Source organism: Etheostoma cragini, chromosome 2 (genome assembly GCF_013103735.1).
Source record: "Etheostoma cragini isolate CJK2018 chromosome 2, CSU_Ecrag_1.0, whole genome shotgun sequence".
In the NCBI taxonomy this organism is placed as follows: domain Eukaryota; kingdom Metazoa; phylum Chordata; class Actinopteri; order Perciformes; family Percidae; genus Etheostoma; species Etheostoma cragini.
In genome coordinates, this window is record NC_048408.1 from 10,296,365 (window position 1) to 10,323,967 (window position 27,603).

The 27,603-nt window shown below is 38.7% G+C and overlaps 1 protein-coding gene across 10 annotated transcripts; it reads left to right on the top strand.

Annotated features, from left to right (window-relative positions):
• The first annotated feature begins 2,517 nt into the window (after positions 1–2,517).
• prom1b (prominin 1 b) lies at positions 2,518–26,210 on the top strand. Of its 10 annotated transcripts, XM_034856959.1 has the most exons (30): positions 2,518–3,144; positions 11,245–11,306; positions 11,572–11,598; positions 11,682–11,887; positions 14,048–14,168; positions 14,251–14,314; positions 14,456–14,545; positions 15,013–15,036; positions 15,298–15,515; positions 15,631–15,705; positions 15,866–15,929; positions 16,107–16,115; positions 16,275–16,434; positions 17,193–17,345; positions 18,136–18,259; positions 18,423–18,526; positions 18,783–18,867; positions 18,986–19,132; positions 19,692–19,763; positions 20,259–20,351; positions 20,752–20,769; positions 20,929–20,982; positions 21,080–21,160; positions 21,562–21,630; positions 22,400–22,489; positions 23,163–23,278; positions 23,782–23,847; positions 24,009–24,100; positions 25,032–25,066; positions 25,147–26,210. In XM_034856959.1, exons 1-28 carry the CDS (start codon positions 2,874–2,876, stop codon positions 24,076–24,078), a joined length of 2,733 nt encoding a protein of 910 aa, XP_034712850.1. In that variant the 5' UTR covers positions 2,518–2,873; the 3' UTR covers positions 24,079–24,100; positions 25,032–25,066; positions 25,147–26,210. The 10 variants fall into 10 exon arrangements, with proteins under 10 accessions (XP_034712850.1, XP_034712875.1, XP_034712871.1 ...); XM_034856984.1 differs by lacking the exons at positions 23,782–23,847; positions 24,009–24,100 and adding an exon at positions 23,460–23,549; XM_034856980.1 differs by lacking the exon at positions 23,782–23,847.
• Positions 26,211–27,603: the final 1,393 nt, after the last annotated feature.

Sequence of the window (27,603 nt, forward strand, 5' to 3'; positions counted from 1 at the left end):
GGGGCCAGCAGAAAAATGTATTTTAGCCATCTAAAGAAAAGACCCATCTAAAAAAAACAATATCTGTTTAGGTGTACACTATATTTTCACCGCTTTAATTTACTATAAAACAACCCTTTCCACAGAAGTTTCCCCTCTCTCTCTTTTGACCGTTCAGTCCCCCTCTGCAGAAGTACACCTGTATACTCTGGCTCATAAAGTTACTTAGTTTCTCAAAATTGGGGGCGTCCTAGTATACATAGACGACATTCCACTTCCGCGATTGCTCCGGTACCGCCAGAAATTCCGCTGGATGCCCCCCATTTAGGCCAGATGTCCATTACCTTGGGCTTTCTTTGTGTTGGCATTTTAAACTCCGGCTGATTTCTGAGGACTATGGTTAACTGCTCCTCAGATCTCTGCAGGTTAAATGCATTCAACTAAATAGACTACAGTATGTGACCAATCTGAGTTTTCTGTTTCGAGACAAAAAAAAACCTTTGAACGTACACGTTTCACCAAAACAAGTTACTTCCATCTCTTTTTGCAGGGGCCTTTGTGCCGTACGGCGCATAGCACCACCCAAGCCGATTGTGATTGGTTTAAAGAAATGCCAGTGAACCAGAGCACTTGTTTCTCCCATCCCTCAATGCTCCCAGACCCTCCTCCGCAGCACTGTGGAGAAAGGTCTGGAAATGCAAGACTAGGGGCGTGCCAAACCTCCATATACACTTACTATGAATAAGTAGCCTACCTCATACAACCCCACTTTAAAATATCCAAACTATCCCTTTAAATCCACCTAAATAACCTTACTATTGGAGGAAAGTAAATAAAATAAGAAATTGCAGCCCTGTGAACAAAGGATGAAGAGTGTGGATCATGGCAGAGCAACGTGTGTTTGTGTGTGTCTTTGTGAGACAGAAAAAGATCATTTGCAGTGCGTGGATGGATCTCACTACCTAAAGACGTATACATCTGATATTTCATTGTTTATGTTTTCACGTACAACCGATCTACAGTATGTAATGCATCTCCTATGTGGTAGGAGAATTAAACAAGATTTTGTTTTGTAACCCTTTTGTTTGTTTGTGTGTGTGTGTGTGTGTGTGTGTGAGAGAGAGAGAGAGAGAAAGAGAAAGAGAGAACAGTGGCAGGTGTTTCAGGAGTCACTGCAGGCTCTATTCACAGGGCAAACACTGCAGTCCACTGTTCCCCCTGAATGGCCATTTGGAGGGGGTCTGTCATCATAGTCATTCACACACAGGGACTTTTATTTCAAGGTTCCAACTCTGATAAATGATTTGCCTCTGGATACATTACTTGTGTTTTCTTGATTACGTCAACATACCTCACATGTGGCCTACGTGTTACCAGTGCAGTGTCATATATGTAAGTGACTGTGAGCCATGCAAGGAGATGACAGAAGATGAAGAAGAGTGCTGACATATCAAAGACCCAACCAGGCTATGAACTTTGGGTTTTCCATTTTTTGAACTCAAACCCTGAGTGCTTGCCAAAACTTTACAAGCCTTAACCATCTATTTAACGTCAGAGCTGAAGGTCAGCTGCTCAGTGACCACAGTAGAGTCATTGACCTGCCTCACATTCATTCAGAGACCCGATGAGATTTAGCCTGGTTGACACCAGACCCTCCTCAGTTGTAGGCCTAACTGAGCAAATCTCAAATTTGAGGTTTGTCAGGGTTTTTACAGGCTAGCTGAGAATATCTTCTAGTTCAATTCTCTCAGTAACAGACACCATAATGCTATCTGACCTCTACTGCTGTATAGGTGACTATAGGTGTAAAAATTGCAAACACACAGTCAATTCTTAGCTGCATAAACATGACAGGCAGACCAGCAGGCAGGCACTTTGAAAAAAAATAAATGCGTGTGATCATTACAGTCAATAGTGACATTATGAAAAAGAAACAATGTGAACAACAATATTATGTAGAAGTCATGTATTTATATGAAATTGACAATAGAGGTGTATATTGTACAGTTAAATAATCTGGTGACTGACCTTTTTGTAAATCACGCATTTAAAACTTTACTGAAGTATAATATTACCATCAAAATGTACCAAGAAAGTACTTATTCTACATTATTTTTATATTTGTAATTATAATGTTACAGTATATCGCTGGGTAATTTGTGAATTAACCTAGAATAGGCCTATATTCTTAATCTGAACCTGGAAAGTAACTAATATGTAGGCCTGTATTAGCTTCTGACATGTAATGGAGTGAAAGTATCAATTAGCAGGAAAATGGAAACATTCATGTAAAAGACAAGCATTAGCTACATTGCTTGAGTAAATGTAGCCTACTCATGCTTTTAAAAAAAAATGTCATATCCAAATTTTATTGAAGAAAAAGGACATACAGCAGAAAGGAACATGTAGCCTACTCATGCTTTCCACCAATGCAGCTAGCAGATGACAGGTGACGGAACCAGTGGTGTCGCGCGCACGCAACAGAAGCACCAGGCGAGTTTTCAGCGGGCACGAGCGTTCTTGAGCTTTACGTGCACGCAGGATTAGGCTACTCGCAGCCGGCCGGTGAGAATGAGGACACCGAGATAACGAGCTCATCCTCGGCTGTTGGTCGTCTTGAGTCGTCGAAGGTCTCCGGGAAAATGTCTGAAATGCGTCCGTACCGAGGAACCAGGAGCTAACGGCTACTCGTACCTTGACCGCTGGATGCTAAATTAAAAAGTTTTCTTTCGGACGTTTTTTTGTGAGCTGCAGGGATAAACCACCAAGACGAACAGGTGTCCTCTCAAGTCACCAGCCCGTCTCCCCCTCTCCATCCCCCGCTAGACTGTAATACAACCGGGGCTTGGAGTTTGAACTTTTCTTTTTTGTACAAAACTGGACTTTTCTGAGCCATGTTGTGGACAAGTTGGCTCGTCCTGCTGCTCTGCTGGGGGGCCAAAAGCGGCGAGCAGCAGGCGGATGAGAGTGACGGGACCCCTGCTAGGTCCCGGGCGGACATCCACAGACAGCGGTCCCCTCCACCGGTGGAGCCGTTAGATTTTGGGTTTGTACCGGCAGCAGTTTATGATACCCACGCTTACTACGAGCCGGGGCCCATAGGGATCCTCTTCCACATGGTCCACGCGTTTCTCTACGTTATTCAACCAAACCCCTTTCCCAAAGGTGAGATTATCCTTCACCCCTCCTTATCCCCATCCATGCCTTTCTTTCTTCATCATCACACTCTTGTTTCTTATCCTTTCACATGAGGACAGCTGTCAGGGCTTTCATTTTTCTTCTGGATAGCCTACATGTAGGCCTACTTGTGGATAAACACAAAGCTCAAACTACTACTTAATCATTCAATGCCTTTTACACCAAATTCTGGGACTCATCATTTATTGACATTTATTGTCACTGCAAAGGTTTTTTATTGGACACAAACTTTGTGGATGGCCCTCAAACAGAACCATTTAGATTATTATACTTAAGATAGCAGTAAGATTAAATAGGGTAAGACAAAAGTTTTTTTTGCCACAGATTATCGGTTTACATAGGATATGAAATGTAGGCTAAAGGCAACATACAGTAAATTGGAGTAAAATAAAAAATACATGTGTACATAGAAAAACAAAGGACAAAAAGATGTTTCAGCGTATAAATTAAAATGCATGTTATAAATTACAAATTCATCAAAAAACACAACGACCGGTGTATCTATGTTACAATATGACCATGTTACCGTATAATGGCATCTGTCCAGTGTTTTACAAATATCACAAATTAAACATAGCAGTATAAAGTATAAATGGGCATAAAACATGTTTGATATGTATGTAGGGGTCTGTCACACCTCAAATAGGGGATGCAATTAAACAAATATATAAAAATTACTGTCACCATTTTTTTTTTTCAAGACTTGTTCCTCTAATTTCAACCTTTTTTGTAAAACATTACCGGATGTTTACACATCTTTAGGTCACAAAAATCCTTCAAATGTTTTTTGAGCTCATAACTCAATGTTACAAGATTAATGGGATCAATAGCTGTCGTAGCTTATTAGTGATCCTCTTGGGGGCCTGTGCTAAACATTATTGAGGTTAAAAGGTGATCAGGTCTGTCACTTGATCAATACATACAAATTGAATGCTGCTCTTTTGGCTCCCTGTTGTATTACAATCTGCCTTTACAATCCAGTGACGGATACCTAGAGCTACAACCAGGGTACACAATCAGCACCATCCAAATGTTGGTAAAATGTGCAAGTTGCTGGTATTTGCTTCACTCACCAGCCCAAAAAAAACAACACAAAGCAATGGTAATCTATTGCATGGCTGGTAAAATTTGAACATTAGCCATTTGGCTGGTGGACGAAAAAGTTAATTGTGTACGCTGTAGGCTACAACCTATTAAAAGCAGTGTATTTGCCTTCTGTATAACTATGAGTGGTCACGTTGGAGCATGACACAGTGCAATAGGATTGAAGGTTTTAAGTTGCTGCCATTTTGGTGTCCAGGGTTAGTGCCGCTGGCTGGGTAATCAATTAGCAGATCAGCGATTAGAAGAGGCTTTCTCAGTCACCTGCATCACTGCATAATATCTTAATCTACTGGACCATATGCTGCTACTGCCAGGGACTTTCCAATATGAATGACTGTCTCATGCACACACAGGTAGAGACCACCTGGATGTTATGTCACACAATACCACATCACATATCAAATTTATGTAAAATCATGCATGTTGCTCACACACATCAAACACACACAGAGACACACACACACACACACCTCCAGGTTCTTAAATACACTGGTTACAGCGTTTACACAAGGCAATTAGTTTGGTCGGTTCAGATGACCATAAAGAAACTTCTTCACCTAAAAAAACTCAACGAAACGTTCCTTTTTAACCATTTGTCTGTAAATCCAAAAACTTTTCAAAAAAAAATTTGTGCATGTTACTCAAACAGCTTGAAGATGTTTGTTACGACAGATAAAACAGATTTAAACAAAACCTGATATTCACAGAATGTCATCATGCTGTATGTACAGTCTTTGGCACAAATAAGAGACTGAATTAGTGTACTATGAATAAAGTATTTGGTTGTGTTATACCTCTTAATTTAACATTTCTCTATATGTAAATCAAAATAGGTTTTTACCACTATAAACACATCACAAAGTACCCCAAACTGTACACAGGGTCACATTGTTTTCTTTCTCTTTACTGTATACGGAGTATACCTATATATATATATATATATATATATATATACTTTTGTAAGTATTGCATGTTGTAGACAAATGTACTTTCTTTTCCAGCCTTATGAGATAACACAACCTTTTTCCTCATGTATGTTCAAACTGCTTACACTGTTGCCTGTACAGCAGTACTGGTTGTAATAGTTATTAACTCACTAATATCACTTGGTCTATAGTGTAGGCTTTTAGAAAAATATTTATATTCTTCTTACTAGGATTTTTAACATTTTAAATGTACTATAGTGTCTGTATGAATTATGGACAACGGCCATTTGGGTTTGGTCCACATAGATAGACTTAGATTAGATAAATAGCATAGCATCAACCGTTATGGGAAACAGGTTTTGGTCATATTAGAACTGAAGGTAATGTAATACACTGCAACAACTGTTCTAAAATGTTGTTCTGGCTAATATAGTAAGGGTTTACTCATAAACACAATTTAATATGACCACACCTACATTATTTTCTCCCTGACTTCCCTAAATCTTGGTAAACGATTTTAGTTAGCATATGTAGCAGGCAAACGTACTAAATTAACCCTCCTGTTCTCCTCGGGTCAAATTTGACCCCTTATTAAAGTTTCCATATCAGAAATGTGGGGTTGCATCAACCTAATTGCTCCAACATAACATGGATGGTTTCATCCAACGCTATCCACAGGTAAAATGAATGACTACTTTCATTGAATTTTAGGTCTTTTATCCAGTTTTATAGAATTTTATAGAAATGTTTAAATGGTTTCAAAACTGAGTATGCTGAGTAAACCTTCCCAAAAAACAGTCTGTGATGCACTCAACATCCTCTAATCTTAATTTTTTTTAAATAAATCATAATTTCTGCTTTTTATCAACTCAGAAATAATATAATTTCATAGAAATTAGGTTTATTGAGCATGACTTCAAAGAATAAGTGTGAAACTTGAGTGAACAAGTTGGTATAAGTGGTTTATGTACTGGTGGTAGTGGGGGAAAAAGTGTTGAAAAAAGGACACAAACATGGAAACAATCGTCAAAATAAAAGTGTATACATTTTGACACGGAAGGACATCAAGTTCATAGTTGATGGAGAGACAACACAAGCATTACACTTCATAAAAAAGCTACAAAAGGGCTGCTGAACATGAAGTTGGAGCATTGCAGCATAAACACAATTTACCGGTCATAGAAATATTACAGTTAGGCTACTGTGGTTTCACTGACAAGGGTTATGTCTGCAAATGTTTCTCAGCTGAAACTGAAAAAAAATCTGTTAATGTGCTATACCTCTCAGTTCAGTATATTTCAGTATAAACGCGGATATTTCCCTTGGTGGGACAGTATCTTATGTTGCTACTGGTCTTGCGTTCTGTCACACTATCAAATGTTTTCTTGCTGCTGTCCGTGGTTGAGGTATGGGCTTGAGTTAGGTCAGAAGGAGCTGTTAAGGAGGTGACTGAGTTGGGGTCAGGGCTGAGGTTGACCTGAAGTTAAGATAAAGAAACGCAAATCAGTGTAAGGTATACTGAGGAAATGTAGTTGATTGATTGGTCTTGTCAAATCAATTGGATTGTCTAAGGTTGAACATTCTCACAACAAGTATGTGGCAAAATCGCCCCAAATCCCTGTTATATTAATATTATATAATGTAGTTATTGTTTCAGCTTTCCAGTAGAGCAGCCTGTATCTGAGTGTGAATTACTGCTACAGGGTTCATCACTGGTTCATGACTGGCTCTGGCTTTTCCTTCTCCTGATTCGCTCATCCCTCTTTTTCAAATCTGTGTGACGGGTGTTTTTATGATGAAGAAGTGTTTTGGACTCTTTCCCTGTGTGAGGAGGCTGTGTCTTATCCCTCTGATATACACAGGGTAGATTAGAGGATTAGCATCTGCAGGGCTAATGCTAACACTACACAGCTACCTCTGCTACAGATGGCATTGTCCCACACAAACACACACACACACACACACACGTAAAAATGTGCACACATACACAGAGATACTGAAAGTGGGTCATAGTCCTGTTGCCTTAATTACTGTGATTGGTTGAAAAACAAGTTGTTTATCAAGAAGCACATATTGTAAATCCTATCACACTCAAATTAGTTGCATACTAAGGATATTTAAGACAAGGGAGGAAGTACTCCCTCCAAAAATTCCATCAGATGATGTGTTGATGCTTACTAGCTGCCCAAACAAACCAGAGACCAGAGGAAGAGCACTGAGCTTATGTGTAACACTTTGCACATCTGCATCTTACATTGCAGCTACCGTTCATCTTCCTTGCACATTGTATAACTATTTGCAGACACAGAGCTTTCAATGTGTTTTTCTTGATAGACTTTGGGTATTGTATCGAGCGGTTGCATGGAACTCAGCTCAGATTGCTAAAGCACACGTAAAGCAAGCTTTAAAAAACAAGCCAAGCAACACCTAACAGCTCTAGGCCAGTACTCTTTTTTCATTTCTTATTTTATATTTTATCTATAGGAGTAGGTTGTAAGATGTCAATATCTATGTATATTGAGTGCTCATGAATTTAATGTATATTATACATTAATATGATATGATTTAAGAATATGTATATGGTAGTATTATGTTTGCAAGAAAAATATTGTTAGTTATACTTTCTGGATTTATATATCATTTAATTTTTAGTCTTCAACCGTCTAGATAGATAGATAGATAGATAGATAGATAGATAGATAGATAGATCAGATACACAGACAGACAACAACCCTACCAATAAACCAACAACAACAATACACAAAAGGAACCATCTCTACATCATAAAATATAAAGTGCCATTAGCACCAGTGTGCTATCAATAGTAAGGTGCATCATCATCAGTGACATTTTAATATTCTCTAATCTGTTGTCATGGTGCGATGTTATGTGTGGAACCCAGGAAGAGTGATGATGTTCTACATCAGCTAATGGGGATCCTAAATATCTGTTCAGCTGGAACAAGAGACGCACCGTTTAACTGATCATTGATGGGCACCGATTTTAAAGATGAATTAATTGTTTAAGTCACTTCTTTTAGCAAAAATAACAAATATTCGCTGCTTCCTGTCTCTCACATATTTGCTGATATTCTTAGATCTATGATACAGTAGTAAACTACATATATTTCGGGTTTCACTGTTTTCTGATAACTTAAAAACCAACAATCACTCAATTTTCGGTAATCAAGGAAATGATGGGCAGATTCATCAATATTGAAAATAATTGTTGCAGTCAGCCCACAACATCACTTCCTATTTACATTGTGGCTTGTAATACAAATTGCAGGAACAGAGAGACCCTGGCTCTTTTACATTTTAGAGCTAAAATCTCATTCTGTCCCCCCTTTAGTGTTAAACTTGTTTCAAAACCATTTCAATCAAGACAATGTCCGTTCATACGCTCGTGGTAACTATTTAGTAGTGGAGGAATGTTTCTGGGACACATATTGTTTGTGTATATCTTTTTTTTAGGCTTTTATCTCTCTCTCTTCTTGTCACATAGGGGATTCAAACAAAACAGGTTGAACCAATTCCTTTTAGATACAATCTCAGATGTGAAAATCCCGCTGTGGTTAATATGCTTACAGATCATACTGGAAACATGTGCAACCTGTTATGAGTGATCACAAGTACTTACGCTTAATTTTAAGGGGTGATGCTGACCCAAAGAGTACCACTTACAGCCCCTTGATTGGCACTATTCTCTAACTCTGCCATGGTCATCTTATTCCCAGTCTTCTATTTTTTTTAATCATTGAATGTAATCTAAAATATACATTTCTCCGGTTGGTTAACTGGAATTCAATGTGCTTCCTCCAAAGAGTTCAAAGTGTTAAAGTCAGCTCCACTGTCCAGGGAGCCGAGACTGACCAACATGGTTTGTGAACTATTGCCATCACTTCCAATGAACACTTACTTTCTCTTAAAAGACATAAAAGCTTGAATAATGTCTAATGCCACGTTTTTCTGTAGTTGCACCATAAAAAGCGAACAAGTTGGCTAACACATTTCTGAAAGTAACTCTGAACCTTGTTGGAGGAGGCGGGTGCAGTTAAGCAAATGCAAAAGGCCTTCTGTGTTTTGAGTGTGTGGTGCTGGGACTGTTTCGACTGGTGTTTACTTTAAATTAGGCCTTTAATATAAAAAGCAGAGCTGATTGTCAGGTTGCATAAAGCTTGGGCCCACACCTTCCAGTAATCTCTCAAAGCAGGTCAGCGTAGGGGATTGTCGGATCCTATATTTACACACTGCAGTAAGAGGGTTGTAGGTTCGGCCTTATATATCACAACGGCTAACTAGCAGCAGTGTTTGATGGTTTGCTGTTGACATTTTCACCCTTAGTGTGGCCTGAATGAACCTGTGTGTTGGTTCTGTTGTGGATCCAATGTTTGCTTTACCTTGTTTAGCTTAGGTAACACACTACAAGATCCAACTGGGGTTTCTTTAAAGGCCTTTAATTATAAAAAGGTGAAGAGACACACACATAGAATGTTCATTATAGACATAACTGTGCTAAGAAAGTTGGTAGATTTTCACAACATTACTGAAAACATGAAAATACCACAAATCATATGGATTTGTTGGCACAAAATCAGTTCCTCATCCTGACTATTGCAGCAGGAAAGTTAGTTCAAATTGGGTGATGGTCTATTAATCCTTTCAGGTCTAACTCTGATGGTCGTTTAGCCCTCCCGTCTTCCTTTCCTTTACAGTAGCTACCTCTTTTATTGGGTCGCTGAACTAAGCTGTGTAAGCTTAACTGCCCTCATGGCTTATGCTAACTAAGTACCTGAGCAACAACAGGTGGCATTTACATGACTCAGATGTGCTCATATGCTGCATTTGCAGAGTTAAAGGAGGAGATGTCTCCACCTTAAATGACAGCCAGGTTTCCTGCAGGTGAACCCGTTGTAATAAACTGTTCTGAGAAAATTAAGACAGCCACCTCCCAGCAGGAGATGAGGATGGTGTTGAGAGGATTACCCATATTATCTCAAAAGGCATCCACAATCTCAGCTCCTTTTACTCACTAGAAAGGCTTATTCACAGGCATTTTTACTTTTAAAGCAAAGACTTAAAACCTCACATGATTTAAAGAGAGTTGCTTTGCTGCCAATCATATTTGCCAAACACAATATTGGTTCTTTCATAACCTAAAAAACTATATAAAATAATAACGTTCCCCCAAGATTTTGAATATATACAGTTTATATTTTATATTCATTCACTTTATTTATTGTTATTTCCAGCTCTAGAATACAGTCACACAAACAGTGATGTTGCATATAAATGCACTGATAATATTAATCTTATGCTTTTTATATACTCATATTTGCACAAGGTGGTGATACTCTATGCATTTTAATCTGGGCTCATTATACATTTAAAAACAACAACTTTACTATTTTTAATAGAGCCCCCAAAGCTTTATAAATGCCCTGACAGTCATAGACAGACAGTCAAAAGTTGCTCCCCACATGTATTTAAAATGGTGTGTGCGTGTGCGTGTGCGTGTGCGTGTGCGTGTGTGTGCGTGTGTGTGTGTGTGTGTGTGTGTGTGTGTGTGTGTGTGTGTGTGTGTGTGTGTGTGTGTGTGTGTGTGTGTGTGTGTGTGTGTGAGAGAATAAGTGTTTACGTGCTGAGTGGGTGAGTCACAATCCAGGTAGGCTTAGTGTTGGCTGACCTATATAAACACAGACAGCTGGACCAAACTTTAGGCCTCATTGACAAACTACATGGTATTAATAGATTCCACAAAAACACACAGCTGTAAGATATATGAGGAAAAACTTTGCAATACTGTCTTTGGGAATTAAAATATGAATCCTCATAATTCTGCTCATGTGAATGGATTTTTCACTCCAGCGTAGCTTGTCAAATGTTACACAGGAAGTGTATTTGATTGTCTGTGAAATTGGCAGATGAGTCACGTAAAAGGCGGATACTAACTGTAAAACAGTGTTCCAAATTCTGTTGGACTATTTCTGCCACTGAACAACTTGTGTACTCACATGTCTGTTCTATTTTTTTTTCAGATATGATTGTTAAAGTCATTCAACAAAACATGGGAGGAATCAAATTCGAGGAATGGAGAAAGGTACGTTTGATTTACGTGATCATTGATTGTAACTTAATGTAATTATACCTCTTTTTTTTAAATGTTTTTTTCCATCTTGACACTTGATGTTGCCTTTACATCCCTCTTTAAAAATTGATATTTGGCTACCTTCTTATCTCTTGGCTGACACACTGACCTTGTTCTGTGTCTTTCTTTCCTCTTGCTACGGCGTTGTGTCTGCGTGTGTGCACACACGTGCCTGTTCTTCTGCATGCGTCTATGTGCACGTCCTATGGGGTCACAGCCAGATAATGTGGTCCTGTTACTACAGGTAGACTCCTCATAACTTTATTTTTACATACATAATACACTCATACTCACACACGTACAATGACAATTTGTCTCCTCCTGCAGTGGATCTACTACGAGGTTGGATTCCTCACATGTGCGACCATCGGTATCACGTTAGTGGTCCTCATTCCCATCATAGGGTTGTGTTTCTGTGTGTGTCGATGCTGTGAGAACTGCGGGGGGGAGATGCACCAGAGACAGAGAAAGAACGCCGACTGTCAGAGAGGTTTCTACACTGCCTCGCTCATCGCCACCTCCATCTTCATCATGTGAGCCGTTGCATCTTCTTCTACAGTCTTTATCATCATGTTATTTCACAAGGAGAAATACTTTTTTCTTTTTATGAGATAAATGAAGGTATTGTTAGTGTAATTCTGTTCTCATTGTGTGCATGCTTGATTACTGCGTTCTAATGAGTTGTTGATTTTTGAAAATACTGTGGTGTATACTGGAAAAACATATAAATATATACTGTACCTTGACATGTTTTTCTCAAAATACAACAGAAAGGGAAGCATGTCTTCTCCCACTTAAAGTTGTAGATCCAAAAGCAACCTGTACAAAAATGTTTACTTTATTTGAATCGACCCTAACATGCTAAAATTGATGATAACTTAGTGCCCCGAGGCTTAGACGTAACCACAACATCTATGGTTGGTGTCTGGCCACAGACCTTTACTGCATCTCTATCTCGTTTTCTGAGCCATCACTGTAATAATTGTAAATAACACTTAAATTGACTGAAAAGTCACTACATCAAGCTTCATAAACAGAAACAGAAATTTCTACTTATTTTATTATAAAATTATTTTGTAGCGCACATAACAATTAATTAACAGTCAAGGGGTGTGCAAATCTTTTTGTTGCACTTTTTGCGTGTTTATGTTGTGTTTATGTTTCCATTTGGTTTCTTAAAAGAGTGTTTAAAGTGATGCAGCCAAACCAGATATATTGTCCTTTTTATTCCACACATTCTTCTTCCTTGTCAAAACCTGGAGCGTACATTACCCATAATGCAACTTAACCGCTAATAGTTTTGAGGTTTTCAGGTGTGTTATGCTAGTAGCAGATAATGTAGCCTTGAGCCGCAGAGATCTCACCTCTTTCTAACTTCACCTCAGTTTTTTAAATTTAGAAACTTGTCTTCACTTGAGGCAAGTTATTAAATTTCACAGAGCTCCCGTTGGAGCCACAAAAGGCTTTATAAAACTTTTTTTCCCATATGGAGTAGTATTCTAGAAGACATGTAAGCACATTTACATGTGTAAAATCTTTAGAGTTCCCCTTTTACATCATCTGCTCACACACAGACTGGATCCTACCTGCAGTGTAGAAGAAAGGATCACAGTCGGAGAAATACGATCCAAACTGTGGAGGACAGTTAGTTGTTACTGATATCACTTGGCTGCATGTTAGAGGCCTCTCTGTCTGAATGAATGCTTTCACATCACAAACATGCATGCACACACACACACACACACACACACACACACACACACACACACACGTATATGAGTACATAAAGCACTTTGTGGCCATATGGAGTTGTAGCAATATTATCTGATCTGGTTTTGTTATTATGATTCTTTAATAATCTCTCACACAGAAGAGTCTTTCTTTTTCTCTTTCAATTGACATTCAGTCAAATCTTTGCTTTCTGCTCAAATTAAATACCTTAAAAAGGTATACAAATAATATGCAACTATTTTGGTATAAGTTCAGGAATAACACAAAATGCCACCGCAACAATTAACAAATACACAGCTGAATGTTTTCATATCAGCTCAGCACCTTGGCAGACTTCACCACTGTCCATTGTTTTTTCACAGCATTTTACATCCATTCTGCTTTCTTACTTTACTATAGTAAGTTTCACAACACTAAATATACATAATTTCTTGGAAAAACTTGAGGTAAAACCGGATTAAAGTCATTATCCATCATCACTAGTTTTCCTTGTAAAATCTTTAGCAATCCCTAGGTAAATGCCTTACAAAACAATTTAGAAGGGTTATGAAGCCAGAAAAAACCATGTTCAAACATTGTACACATTCATCGACTGTACATCATGTAGATCTTTCCCAAAAATAAGATCTCAACCGGCAAACGGCCGGACAAAGTTTTTGTTTATGAGAAAGTCTTGTTGACACGTGTGTGCAATCAAAAACCTTAACTGTAAAGAAACCAAAGTTATATACATTAAGAGATATGTAGCTGAGACATGATACTTTGCAGGCCAGTCTCATGTCCCTGTGATTTCTTAGTGAGTGACTTTTGAGGCTCATGCTGCAAAAATGCATCTTAATGTAGCCATGCTGCCCTCTGCTGGTGAATACTGCTGCTTTCTTTACTTTACGTGTGTGTGTGTGTGTGTGTTTGTGTGTGTGTGTGTGTGTGTGTGTGTGTGTGTGTGTGTGTGTGTGTTTCAGTCTGGGAGTACTCATTGCCTATGCTGCAAACCATAATGTCACCACCCAGATTAAGAGCACTCGGCGGCTCATCAACACCAATCTGAGAGACCTGAAGACATTTGCTAACAACACACCTACGGTATGCCCTCACACACACACATATGCCATATAAAAGACAAAAAAAAAAGTTTGTGAATGTTCATGTGTGTTTTCTGTTGCAGCAAGTTGAATACCTGACAGCCCAGTACACCACAGCAAAGAACAAAGTCCTGTCAGACCTCGACAGTAAGTTGACCACAGACTGTTCACATAAAGTATTTGTTAATGTCTCTCACGTTGTTTGCCTGTAGCTCATTGTGTTTACTTACAGTGATATATAACTGGTGTTGTCATAAAACCATCTGATCTGGCTGTGTTTCCCAACAGACATTGGACCACTGCTGGGTGGGAGGATCCACAGTCAGCTGGAGAAAGAGGTGGTTCCATCGCTGGACACTGCACTGCGTATGGCAGGAGGTAACACACCAACTCTGTGTTAGCCTTTAATACGACCTCCTGTTCAATTCAAACAGTTGAGACGTAGTACATGAATCACAATGCAGTGCTGATTAAAAAGTATCTCCTCTTTCTGTCTCTCACCATATGTGATGGGTGATAAGCCTCATCAGCCATTAACCCTTTTTTCATTTAAAATGCTGTTCATGGTTTGTGTCATACATAAGATGCTCACAAAACCTAAAAACTTGTAGCACATGAACAAAAATTGTTGTTCTGCTGAACTGAAAACACCATTGCATATATCTAATCATTAGATTTTGTGAATTGTTGCCACACCTATACCGATTTCTTATTACACTCAGTTTTCTCTCTTGTGGTTTTGTTACTGCATAATCTCAGTGTGCCTTTTTAAGGGAATATTCTCACCATTTTTTTTAACTTTCCTTTTTCCTCTTTGATTTCCTCACATTTCCTTTTGTCTAAAGCAAAAGTTGAGAATGCCATCAAAGGTAATCAGAGCTGATCTGAAGCAGTGTTGTACCCTGTTAAACCCCTTCTTATGTGGTTTTCCTTTGTGGATTGGTGGTCTGTGGTCGGTGTATTCAGTGTTCTTAATGGGTTGTTTGTGAATTGTGAATGTATATTAATATACATTGTATAAGGTTTGACAATATAAAACAAGACACCATTGTGAAATTATTAGTAAAATATTGTAGTAAAAGAAAATGTTAACTTTTGATTCCATTTTATTCTTCTTTTCTCTCCTGAAGCCATGCGAGAGACCAAAGAGGCCCTAGAGAATGTCAGTTCCTCCTTGGAGGTTCTTCAGGAAGGGACGGCAAAACTTCAGGCTAGTCTATCAGGGGAGCGGTCCTCCCTGTCCAACACCTTATCAGACCCTGCCTGCACTAATGGAGCTGTGTCCCAAACATGCAACACCATCCGCTCCACGCTGTCCCAGCTGGGAATCAACGCTGACTTCTCCATGGTACTGAGAAACGAAAGACTGCCTGACACATGATATGACAATCACAACCTGAAAATAATGGAAACTGGCATTTTAATTGCCATATTTTAACTAATCTTCCCTTTCTGTCTGTCAGCTGCCAGATCTCAGTCATGCCTTGGCCAATGTCAATACTGTCCTGAAAACAGACCTCAGCAACATTGTACAAAAGGTTAGCTTCTGTCTCCAGCTCATCATCATCCTACTGGTGATGTTATGTTGTCACTTTCTTTTTCACCCATCATATTCTTACAAAAGAAATCCAGGTTAAAAAATGTTCTTCTCTAAATCTTTTTCTAAATCCTCTTTTTTCTCTTGCTTTCCGCCCCCAGGGTTACTCATCCTTTAATGATACGCCAAAACTGGTTCATGAACAAACTAAAAACATTGTCTCAGGTACACAAGTGTGTGTGTGTGTGTGTGTATGTGTGTGTGTATTTAGTTTGCCTAACAAATAGCTGTTTTCCCTTCTTCTTGACAAATTATATGAGATTAAGTCTGACTATAGTCTTTCACTTTCATATTTTTCCATCTCTCACCTTCCCCCTGCGTACTTGTGAACGATGCACACAGCTCTACCTCGTAAGTCCTTGTTTGTCTCTTTTCACTTTCTGTTAGAACCACCTTTCTCTATGTTGTCACCTCTGAGTTCACAGGCCTTCTAATTGGTATAGAAAAAACACCACTTATTCGTGTTGCCTTCTGATTTCTTGCTTGTCGTTGTTGTTTGTGTGTGTGTAGGAGTAAAAGGTATGCTGGATAAAATTGGCACAGAGATCAACAGCTTCTCCAAGATGTTCCCAGTGGAAGCGTCTCTGGTCAATTTCACCACTTTCCTCAACAAAGGACAGAAAAACATTGAGTCCTATTACCCACAGGTGGACCAATTGGATTTCTACAGGTTTGTGGCTATGTGTTTGTTTGTGAACATTTATTTATCAGTTGTAGGAACAAAAAATGTCACCTTAGGTGGGACAAACGTTGGCCTTTATAAGGTCAACTATTTAGGTTAACTTTATTTTAGGCTTAAGACTTGATTTAGGCTTAAAGTGTCTATAATCAATATTTTAAATATACTTACAACTCAAATCAGCAGCTCCCTTTGGCTTTGTGAAGCTTTATAGCACGTTTTAGTTCATTGTTTGCTGTTTGGTTCACTGTGGTTCAAACCCACCACTTTTATGCCTTGTGTTAGGCAGGAGCAGGCATCTGTTTTCAGCCCAAAAATAAAAAATACTTCACTCTACCTTTTTTATCACCAAACAGCAGTCAGACAAAGTTAGAGAGTAACAGCTGAACATAGTGAAGCACTTAGCAGCTGAAGAGCCCTCAGCCGTTACTAGAGACCAAAACTGAGTTACTAGAGAGGGATTATTGGACATTTACCGACAGGTGGCCAGAAACAAAACTCCAAATGAATGATAATGTTGCTTTGTGTATGTGTAAATAAGTGATCAGTTGCTAACAAGTGCTACATAATAATATATACAGTGATAATGTAATATGTCAAATTCCCAATTTGTTTCCACTGCGTTCAACTGGCCAACAAAACAGTTATTGCAGGTTTAATGGGATAATTATGACAAGGTTGGTTAGTTAGTTTGGTCAAGTGTCCTCAGAAACAACAACTGTAAGTGTGTGTATGTGTTATTGGTGCAGGTGGATTGGGTGTGTGGCGGCGCTCTGCATGGTCGTCCTTGTCCTGGCCTTCAACAGCCTCGGACTCCTGTGTGGCGCCTGCGGCTACGACAAGCAAGCTACGCCAACAACACGAGGCTGCCTGTCAAATACCGGCGGCAACCTGCTAATGGCGTATGTTACCAAGACAACAGATTAACACTCAATCTGAAAAGAGAGTAAAGCTGAGCCTGATATCACTCCCTCAATTACTCATTTATTACTCTCTATATAATGGACATTAAATAGCCACATTTAATAAAGTGGCAGACAGTAAATATAGTCTGCTGCATAGTACTACTAACTTATAGTACACCTGAATGAAACAAAGCCATAATGAATGATTTTTGATGCATGTGCTTTTCCTACTCTGACAAGTCAAAATGTCAGCTATGAGAAAGGTTTATTACTGTAGCATAGGTACATAAAGATAGATGAGGGAAAAATAAGACAGTTAGAGACAAGGATTGAGCAGGTGTTTGTCAAATTCGTATAGTAACATAAGGTAAAATATGTCTTTAGTTTATAAAGACAATAAGGGCAAACAATGTAACTGGTATCTGATTGAGACTAACATTTGAATAGTTTGGTCAAACTTTATTTGAACTTTCAAGTTGACGTTCAGCTAATTTCAAGTGACAACAAGTAGATGTTTGTAGGGTTGAACATTTCCAGACATGAACTAAAACGTTACTAACAGATTGTAATTCATGTATTCAGATGTAGAGACTTGTTACTGACAAAATATAGTCTATGTCAAAGGACTAAATGGATAAAATCCATACCATAGTTTAGTTTCATACACACTTAGATGCTTTGCCTTTGCTGACTATTGCATTTTGCCAGTAAGAAGTTGTTCTTAGCAGGGATCTACTCATGTTTCTGTGTGATTATGTTTCACACACTCTGTCTCTTGGTCTTTCAGTGGGGTGGGCTTCTCTTTTATCTTCGCATGGGTGCTGATGGCCATCGTGACTACCTTGTTTGTTGTTGGTGGCAACATTGAGAAGTTGATTTGTGAACCGCTGGCTAACCGACAGCTATTCAAGGTGCTGAAAACAAACTCTCGTCCTTCCTGAATCATCTTATCTTAACTCTGCTCTCTGCCTCCCTCTGTCTTCATCTTGGTGTTTTATCGGAGCGGGATTGTGTTATATAACAGACAATACTGTGGCTCTGTGCTGATGAAAATTCCTATGTGTCTGTGTGTAGATCATAGATACACCATTTCTTGTTCATCCTGCCAAGAAGAACTTCCTTCCTGGAATGCTATTTCTGAATCCAAACATTGACTTGACTTTGGGAAGCATGTACAGGTAACATACCAACAACTAATATTGTACGTACTGAACATATTACTGATTGTTTTTTTTTAACTGTTTTTTCACCTGGATCACCTCACCTTTATGTATTTGCACATCTAAAAATGTGTTTTTTCTCCAGAAAATTACTTTTTTAATGCTCTACTAATAAATTCCCTCAATAAAAACCTAAAATAATGAGCCGCACAAATGCACACACATTTACACTGGAGGAGTTTCAGTGTGTGACCATACTGTTTTTGTCTCGTAGGGACTGCCATGAAAACTACGGCTTGTACCATTCTCTGCAGCTGGAGACCATGTTTAACATCAACTCCTTCCTCAACAGAACTGTGGTTAGTTACAGTTTACTGTGTAGGAAATACTGATATCAAAATCTGTCTTACTTATGCATTGGTGGAGCAAGATGAATGGTAACTTATAAAGTTTATATTTGTGTGGGTTTTACAACAGTATAACAAGGATCTGGCCAACGTGTTTGAGAGTGTGCAGGTGGACCTGCAGGACATCCTGCTGCTGGAGCAAGCAGGCAGAGACAACCTCATCAACTTTGCCAACTCTGGAGTCGGAGAGATCGACTATGAAGCCTACCTGGCTGAGGTGTGTGTATCCGTGCGTGCATGCCTAATTGTGTGTGTTTGTGCGTGTGTACAATACCTTTTTTCTACCATATGGGACCAACAAACAAGACCAGATCATTTATCTTTTAAATGTATCTTTTATTATCAGGTTAATAACACACTTTCCACACCAGTGATTATGGTGTGTTTCTCTTTGTGTGTGTCGCTCTAAATAAACTAAACATAAGTATAACTATTACAATATGAAATTCAATTCAAAATAATATTTTAGACAAAAAAGGATCTTCTAATCATATTCACATGTAAAAAGGATACACACAAACAAAATGTTTTCATCTCTAATTTTTGTTAATAGTAATGATAAAAAAGTTAATTATTTTGGCCAGAGACTTTTCTGCCAATTCTAACTCATAATGCCTGCATTGTAAAACTTTGCATTTTCACCAAATCCAGACTGACACCTAAATAAAACTTAGCAAACCTTAAACTGAAAACCGAAAGCTGTGGAAATTGAGGAAATCTAAAACTATATGATCGCTGCTTTATTAGTGAGTGTCTTTGTTGCTTTGTTGCTTTAGGTAAATAAGGGAGTCACTCTTGTGGATCTCCTGTCCTTCTCCACTGACCTGGAGGCTCAGGCCGACCAACTGGTGAGTCTCATATCATCATCGTACCAACAAATGACAGCAACAGCTCAGTTGCTTTTATCATTCAAATGCAAAAGTAAAATGTTGTAGACTGTGTGAATGATATTATTAGTTTAAAACACTGTTCTTAAACAAACATACCAAATATACAGTTGGACTAGCTTCTCCGGAAAATGATTCTGCTTTGTGCTCAGTTTGTGTGAACAAGCTGCCCATTCACCCTAAACACACACATACACTCACATTAATCGTACATGCATAGTACGTAGGTCAGGAGGTGTGCCATTTAAAGGCACATGGGACATACAGTACCACAGAAGAATTAGTGTGTGTGCATGTATTTCTAAGGAAAGAAGAAACAAATTATAAATCATTGAGGTAATATTTAGAACCTATATTTAACTGCAAGAAACAACTGTATTGTGTATGTGTGTGTGTGTGTGTGTGTGTTTGTGTGTGTGTGTGTGTGTGTGTGTGTGTGTGTGTGTGTTTTTACAGCCACGCGGTGCTCTGGAGAACGCACTGAAAGGACACGCCAGCAGTATCAGACAGATTCACAGAGAACAGGTGGTTCCCATGCTGCAAGCAATGGTAATCATCTCTCCCATTTAACAACTACACTTCATACTGCATATATGCACAAAGATCCTCTCATGTGTCCAAAAAACACCTTTCACCGTAAGAGAACATACAGTATATTACTTCAAGTGACTCAGCTTCTTAGTAGCAGAACAATCTTGTGCAGCCTCTTGGAGCATTTTGTATTATGCTTTTAAAATGCAGATAATATGCGACAAAACAATGTCCCTTATTTCTCATTCCTGGCCAACTACAGAAAAAGAGATATCAAAAAACATATCGTATCAAAATCCCATTTAAAGAAATGAAATAATCAGAAATCTCACAAACATAAAATTAGTTAACATTTGTCTTTGTTAGCTGCTTCCCTTAACTTGTTTTCTCTCTTTTTCTGTCCATTAAATGGTCACAGAAATATGTCAGAGCGCGGGTAAGCCACTGTTATGATATGAAATAACAGTGTTCTTTGTTGTATTTGTGGTAGCAGGGTTCGTAATGTAAATGTGGCGTGATATTTGTTAAATGAATAATTAAGACATGCAGTGATGCTTTGCTCGGTACCAATTTTGGTATTTGTCTCCTCACACAGAGTACACTGAGCCAGAGTATCAAGCAACTGCAGAGGATGTCCTCCAACCTGCCGGTGAGGAAACGAGCAAAAAACTACAGTAGTACTGTTATATTTTCATTATATTATTCAAATAAATCTCTCTCTTTCTCTCTTTTTGTCTCTCTTGTAGGTCAAGGTCACGAATATCCTGAGTGCCATCGATGCAGCAGAGTACCTCATTACTCATAACGCCTCCCATGTGGTGAAACGGGTATAAAAAAGAAAATTACAAGAACAAACAGTATTATATGAGAGATGTGTGCAAATGTTTTTTATTTTTTGCACCATTTGTTGTTTCAGACTGGTCAATCAGATGGTAGATGATGTATTTATCTGAAAACAAATTTGTATCAATTCCTCTGTTCCATTTTCTGTGATGTAAACCAGATGTTTGAAATAACCACACTTAACAACAGCAACCTTTTGTATTACAATTCAAGCTTGATTAATAACACTACACTAGCAACTTTAAGATACTCTTGCTGGACTGTATTAACTGAGTCAGTATTTTACTTTATCTTACAAATACTTACTTCGGAATCCACACCCTCAACCCCCAACCGACTCCAGTCACACTTTTGTTGACATGTTTTCCTCAACGTTGTTGTCTAGGAAACAAAGGGCTTCACACAGAGCTTGGAGGGTTATTTCAAACAGTACACAGAATGGGTTAAAAACTCGGTGAGTATACTACCACTTTTTAGTATTGATGTCTCTTTTTAAAAAAAGAAAAAAAGGATTCACAGTAGAGACATTGGGTGCCTTTTCCAACCACCTGTTTTTATGCACATTTTCAATTTGCGCATAAAAAACCCTGGATTGATGAAATTGTAACCTTCCTTAAATGAATGCATAAAACAAAAATGAATGCATAAAAAAAAAAAATATGGCAAATAAATGCCATATTTACATGATGATTTCTAAATTTTTCCCCCCTGCTATTTGGGGTTTGACTGGCACTCTTTTGCTTACATCATCTCATTGCTAGTTCTCCCCCGCCTTCTAATCTAAATGATCCAACTCCTAGTATATGCCTTGACAGTTGTGGATGGAAACGGGCTGAAATTAGTATTTTCTTAAACAGATTTTCAGAAAATGTGTTTAAAGTGGCAAATTACTCAACTGTAAAAGGAAACATTTGTATGTAGTGTTGGATTTATACTTGATGATAGTTACAACAGTGAACAGTAAAATCCTCTTCAGAGTCAACAGGATGTACAGGTTTCAGTGGATTACAGATGTTTTTTAAAGTCTTGATTGGTACCAGATTATTTTAACTGTTCAAAAAAGCCACTTTGATTTAAATTTAAAGTCTAATAAGAAGGTTGAGGAGAGATCATCTTTCCACTGCTAAACCATACTGATTAAGTTGTTGTTTTAATTTCTGACATCAATCATACATACACAGTAATCTTTTCTTTGTTTTTTTTGGTGTATGTTTCCCTTACAGTTGACTGCAGAGGTGGCCCAGTGTAAACCCATCAGTAACATTGTGGACAGTATGGAGATAGTAGCGTGCAGCTTCATAATTGATTCAGTGGTAAGGCGTGTGTGCGTGTGCGTGCGTGTGTGTGTGTGTGTGTGTGTGTGTGTCTCTCAGGTTGCAAAGGTACACTGATTCATTTCACAGATGTATGTACAATACATGCCCCCCCCCGTGTATTTGGATTTCAACTAGAAATATAAACGGCTCTTTCACAATTTGAGGGAGCTCTGGGTTTTTGGGAGGGATGAAGACTGTGGAGTCATTTGGCCACACATGCTGCACGAGAACAGTATGTTCTCAAGTCTCCTACATAATCGCTCACACACACTGAGAAGAGATAGAGTCTGTTTTGATTTAGATATACATAGATTCTTCACTATTTTCACCTCAGCCCCAAGGGGTTGTAAAATGTTATATTTACATATCAGCTACTGTATATATTGTGTGTGAGTTTGTGAGAGTTTAATGAAAGCTCAAACAAGCCACAGACTGTGGTCGGTATAATCAGTGACTCACTACTTTAAAGGACCTGAAAACTCTTAATCCCTGTATTTAAGAACAGCTCAGCACAGCATTTTTTAATTTATTACTTCATCAACTACTCAGTCAATGGACTACTTATTTTAGCATTAAAAAATCTATTTCTCAGAGGTATTAGAATTTTATTGAGTGTAACAGGAATGGATCAAAGGTTAACTGAAACACTACTTTTAAACGTGTTTTTCAGAACACATTCTGGTTTGGTCTGGGTGGCTGCTGCATCCTTCTAATCCCCAGCATCATCTTCTCCGTCAAACTGGCCAAGTACTACCGAAGGATGGACACAGAGGACGTTTTTGAAGAGTGAGTCTAAACACACACACATTGTGTACATACTGAAAGCCAGTAGTTTTTCTGAATCTTTTCTGTAGATCAATACAAAATGAATTAATCATCTTCTTTCCTTCTCTCTGTTATTATTCCTTTTCATGGCTTTTGATTCTCCTCATATTTCCTCCTCCTGTTATTTCCGCTCTCTCTCCAGCTCCTCTTACCCGTGGCTCGTTGCACTTTGATGTTTGTCCGCTATTCATGCATCCTTTCTGTCCTCTTCCACGTGCACACTCCCTGTTTGGTATGGGATTCTCCGACTCGTGATCTCTCCACATCACTCTTACTTTTTTACATCAGAAATCACAAGCATGAACTTCCTCTCTTTGTATGAATCCTCATGTCATCATCTGCTCCTGGGTTTTCCTCCTCTCTTTCGACTCTGACCCTGAGGATCACTCCGACCATGTTGCTTTCAGCGTTCAGAGTCTTCCCGTTCTCTTTCTCACCTGTCCGCCCCCGCTCTTGTGTTGCAGTATGGGTAATACAGGTAATCCTGGTGAACACATGTGTGATATCCACGGAGACCTCGCTGTGGTCAGGTATGAGCAGTTTTTCTGCTTGCATGCATGCCACGGTGTAAATTGGTGGAGGGATGTTTTTCAGAGTCTGCATACAGTGCAACACTTGCTACATTTCTCCATGGATGTTAGGTTTATAAAGAATTCCCCGTGTGTGTGTGCGTGTGTGTGTGTGCGTGTAGCTCTCCCTATTACAACACTCTGACCCGGTTCCCTCGGGCCTCTGCTCCCCCGAGCTACTCCGACTGGTGACCCAAAGAAACTCGTCGATGAGGTACTGATTGTCAGTTACAACTTTCCGCTGACCCTCATCTAACAACGATGACAAACATCTAAAATCATCTGAGAACCAATAGCCATTTAATCATCATCAGTCTGATTTCACCTAGGAGAATTTCTTCCTCTTCTTTTTTCTTGTCTTCTTCATCCTTCCATTCATCCTTGTTGTCTCTTTTAACCAACGGTGTCCATTCAAACATCGGGACTCAACAAGGAAGATTTTCTCCTGATGGAGTTGGTTCAAGCTGAAGATCCCTTTTACACCTGACGCTGGCATGTGTGCTGTATCCAGATTGTGTGTAGATATTACTGATTTGGGGGTTTTGCATTTTGTGGTAACACAGTATTAACTTGTGTGCTTGACATGCTGTTATGTGGGCTGTAAAAAACATCAACACAAAGATATCATAAATACAGACCTTGTCCTTTATTTATTTATTTTTTAAGTGGTGTCAAATGGCTGATACACATTTTTGAAACTGATCACATCATTTATCCTTTACCATTACTTCTTAATGGAATCGCCAAAGAAAAGTTCTGTATAGATGCCTTGTGCCTTTGATGTAGAAATTTGGGCTCTGAAATTAATTGTTTTTGCTTCTCCATTGACCTTCTAGATTTGAAGATTTTCACATCAAAGTCAATTTCTGCTCATATAGTTTATGTTTGCCTTGTCACAAATGAAACACTATGGGAACTTGATTTGGTTTGGAGGCGTATGACATAGTTTAATATTGTATGATATGGTGTTATCTTTTGTAACCAAAAATGCTTACCCAATAAGGAACAAAAGATGACATATTTATTTACATCTTCAATTTGTATTTTTTATTATTATTTTAAGTTAGGGTAAAGAAATAGTTTCCTACTACTGTGTTTTCATTAGGACTTTTCTGAAAATAATTAGATTTTCTCTTTTTCCACAGCGGACAAGAGGGCTGGAACTGATATTTTTCTAGTGGTAAGTGCTCATCTGTCTACTCCGGCATAATAAAAATAAAAACACCAGGTTATTTCTGAAATGACCTTCTTCTTTTCTAGGATCATTGGACTTTCCTGCTTTCCCATTCAGATCATGTAAGCAATGGACCAAAGGGAAGAACAACCACCACCAGGGACTGTGTGGTGAGGGCATCCCACTCCCCAGAACTCCATCCATATGACAAGGACCTCAGATGCCATCCACCTGTAATATATCTCTCATGCACAGGCGTACTAGTCAGAACAGTACCACAGCAGTCATTCTAGTGTTACTGTCACTGTACATTATCAACTAATGTATCCGAGCAATGTTCCTGCATAGCTAGTTTTACATGTAGAAACTATAGTTGTTTGTACTTGCGTTATCAGTTTCACCATGGTGACACAAGTGTACATTTTTTATGCTTTCAAAACTTTTGAAAGTTTTATATATTTTTGTTAATGTTTGTTTTATAACACTTAAGTCGTTTTTTGTAGAAGTAGCTATTTTTTTTATTTTATCCGTCAACATTTGTAATGTAGCTTGCATCATTTTAGCTCAACAGGTTTGCATCTTGTTGAGAGTTAGAGGAGAAGATACCACTCTTGTGTCTTTTTGTCAAATACCAGCCTGTTGGCTTATTTTTGCATAAAGACAGTAACAAAGTGTAGCAAGTCTACAGCCATGCCAGCAGGCATGCTTTGAGCTAAATCCTAACGTCAACATTCTAACAAGCTTACAATGGCAATGCTCACATGCTGATGTTTACTAGGAATAGTGTTTAACAGGTTCATCATCCACGTTTTACTGTGTTAGCATACCAACATTGGCTAAATAGCAATAAATAAAGTATTTGGTCATAAACCAAAGTATTGGACAAAGTTGTGACCTGATGATGTCCATGGATGAAAAGTCAGGGATCTCCAATAATATTACAATTCACCCTCTGGGCACAGTAAATAGCTGTAGTCAATTTCATTACAATCTAATCGGTGTCAATACCATAAATGTCTGTACAAAATGTCAATGCATTCATTATTGCCATCTATAGAGCCAAACAAAACAAAAAAACGGGGGGGGGGGGTGTTATGCACCGGACTATTTCTTGGCGGATTACTTAGTCTTTTTTTACACTTTGTTTTTTATACAGATTAAACAAACAAGATAAAACGGGTTAATTATGAGCATCAGAGGTGCTGGTATGTGGATTTTGTTTCCTTTGGTCAGAGCCAGGCTAACTGGTGAAGCAAATGGCCGCCCACCTAGAGCCAGGTTCTGTTTGAGATTGCTGTTGCCGCTGTCACACTAAATTCCTGCACTTGGGGAAATTGTTGGGTCTCTGTAAATTGTCCTGAAATAACTATGAATTAGACACCTTCAATAAAATTAAATTGAATTTAATTGTTTTCCTGTCATATTCCCTGACCTATGAGCTATCCTGACCCTAACCAAACAAAGTTAATGCCTAACCTCAACTATCTGCCTAACCACGGTGCTACTAAGATGGGCGTGGCTTGCCAAGAAAAGCAGTGGTATTCATAATAATTAGCTGTAAGGTCATACTTAGCCTACAGACGTGAGAGGTATTGTTCTTCTCAGCTAACTCTCAGCAAGAAAGGAAAAAAAAGTATTCCTCAAAATGTCAAACAATTTCTTTATACACTGAAGGTGAAAACTACCAGTTCTGTTTGGCTCCTGCCTGTTTAAAATAATGAAATCCTTGAGACATCAAGAGATCAGTCCAAAGTTTATCCTGGTCCATTACTACAAGAAGCAAACAGCTAACACAGACACACACACACACACACACACACACACACACACACACACACACACACACACTCAGTTTGTGGGTAGGGGTGGAAAACTGTGAATAAAAACTTCAAGTGTCTGCTGTGTTTTTCTTTCATAAACATATGACATATTAAGTAGATATATATGCTGTTGTATTGCCTACTGAAGAAACTGATAGTATTGTTCTTCTTTTATATACGATACATAACCTCTGAGCCACAGCTAACAATTAAAAAGAAAAACACTTGATGATATACACTGAAAAAAACTTTTTCATGAGCTGAAGTCAAAGATCTAAGACTTTTTCTATGTGCTCAAAAGGCCAGTTTCTCTCAAATATTGTCTTAATCTGTGTTAGTGAGCACTTCTGGTAATCCATCCACCTCACAGGTGGGGCATCAAAATGCTGATTAGACAGCATGATTATTGCACAAGTATACCTTAGCCTGGTTACTCTAAAATGTGCAGTTTTACTGTATTGTGGGGGGGTCAATGTTTTCAGTTCAAGCAAATGTACAGATGGGATAGACATCTACGCCCCTAAAAAGTCACTACCTGTCTGCCAAAGCACACAGAACACTGGGGAACTCGGAGAATATTCATGTAACAAATGCAGAGCTGAACACTCATGCACACCGCAGCTGAGAAAGTTCAGGTCTGTTTCTGGGGATGTTTCCATGGAGCAGTGGGGAGGCTTGGCGGTGGTCAAGGTGGCGTCACACTGTTGCATCCTATCAGAAGAG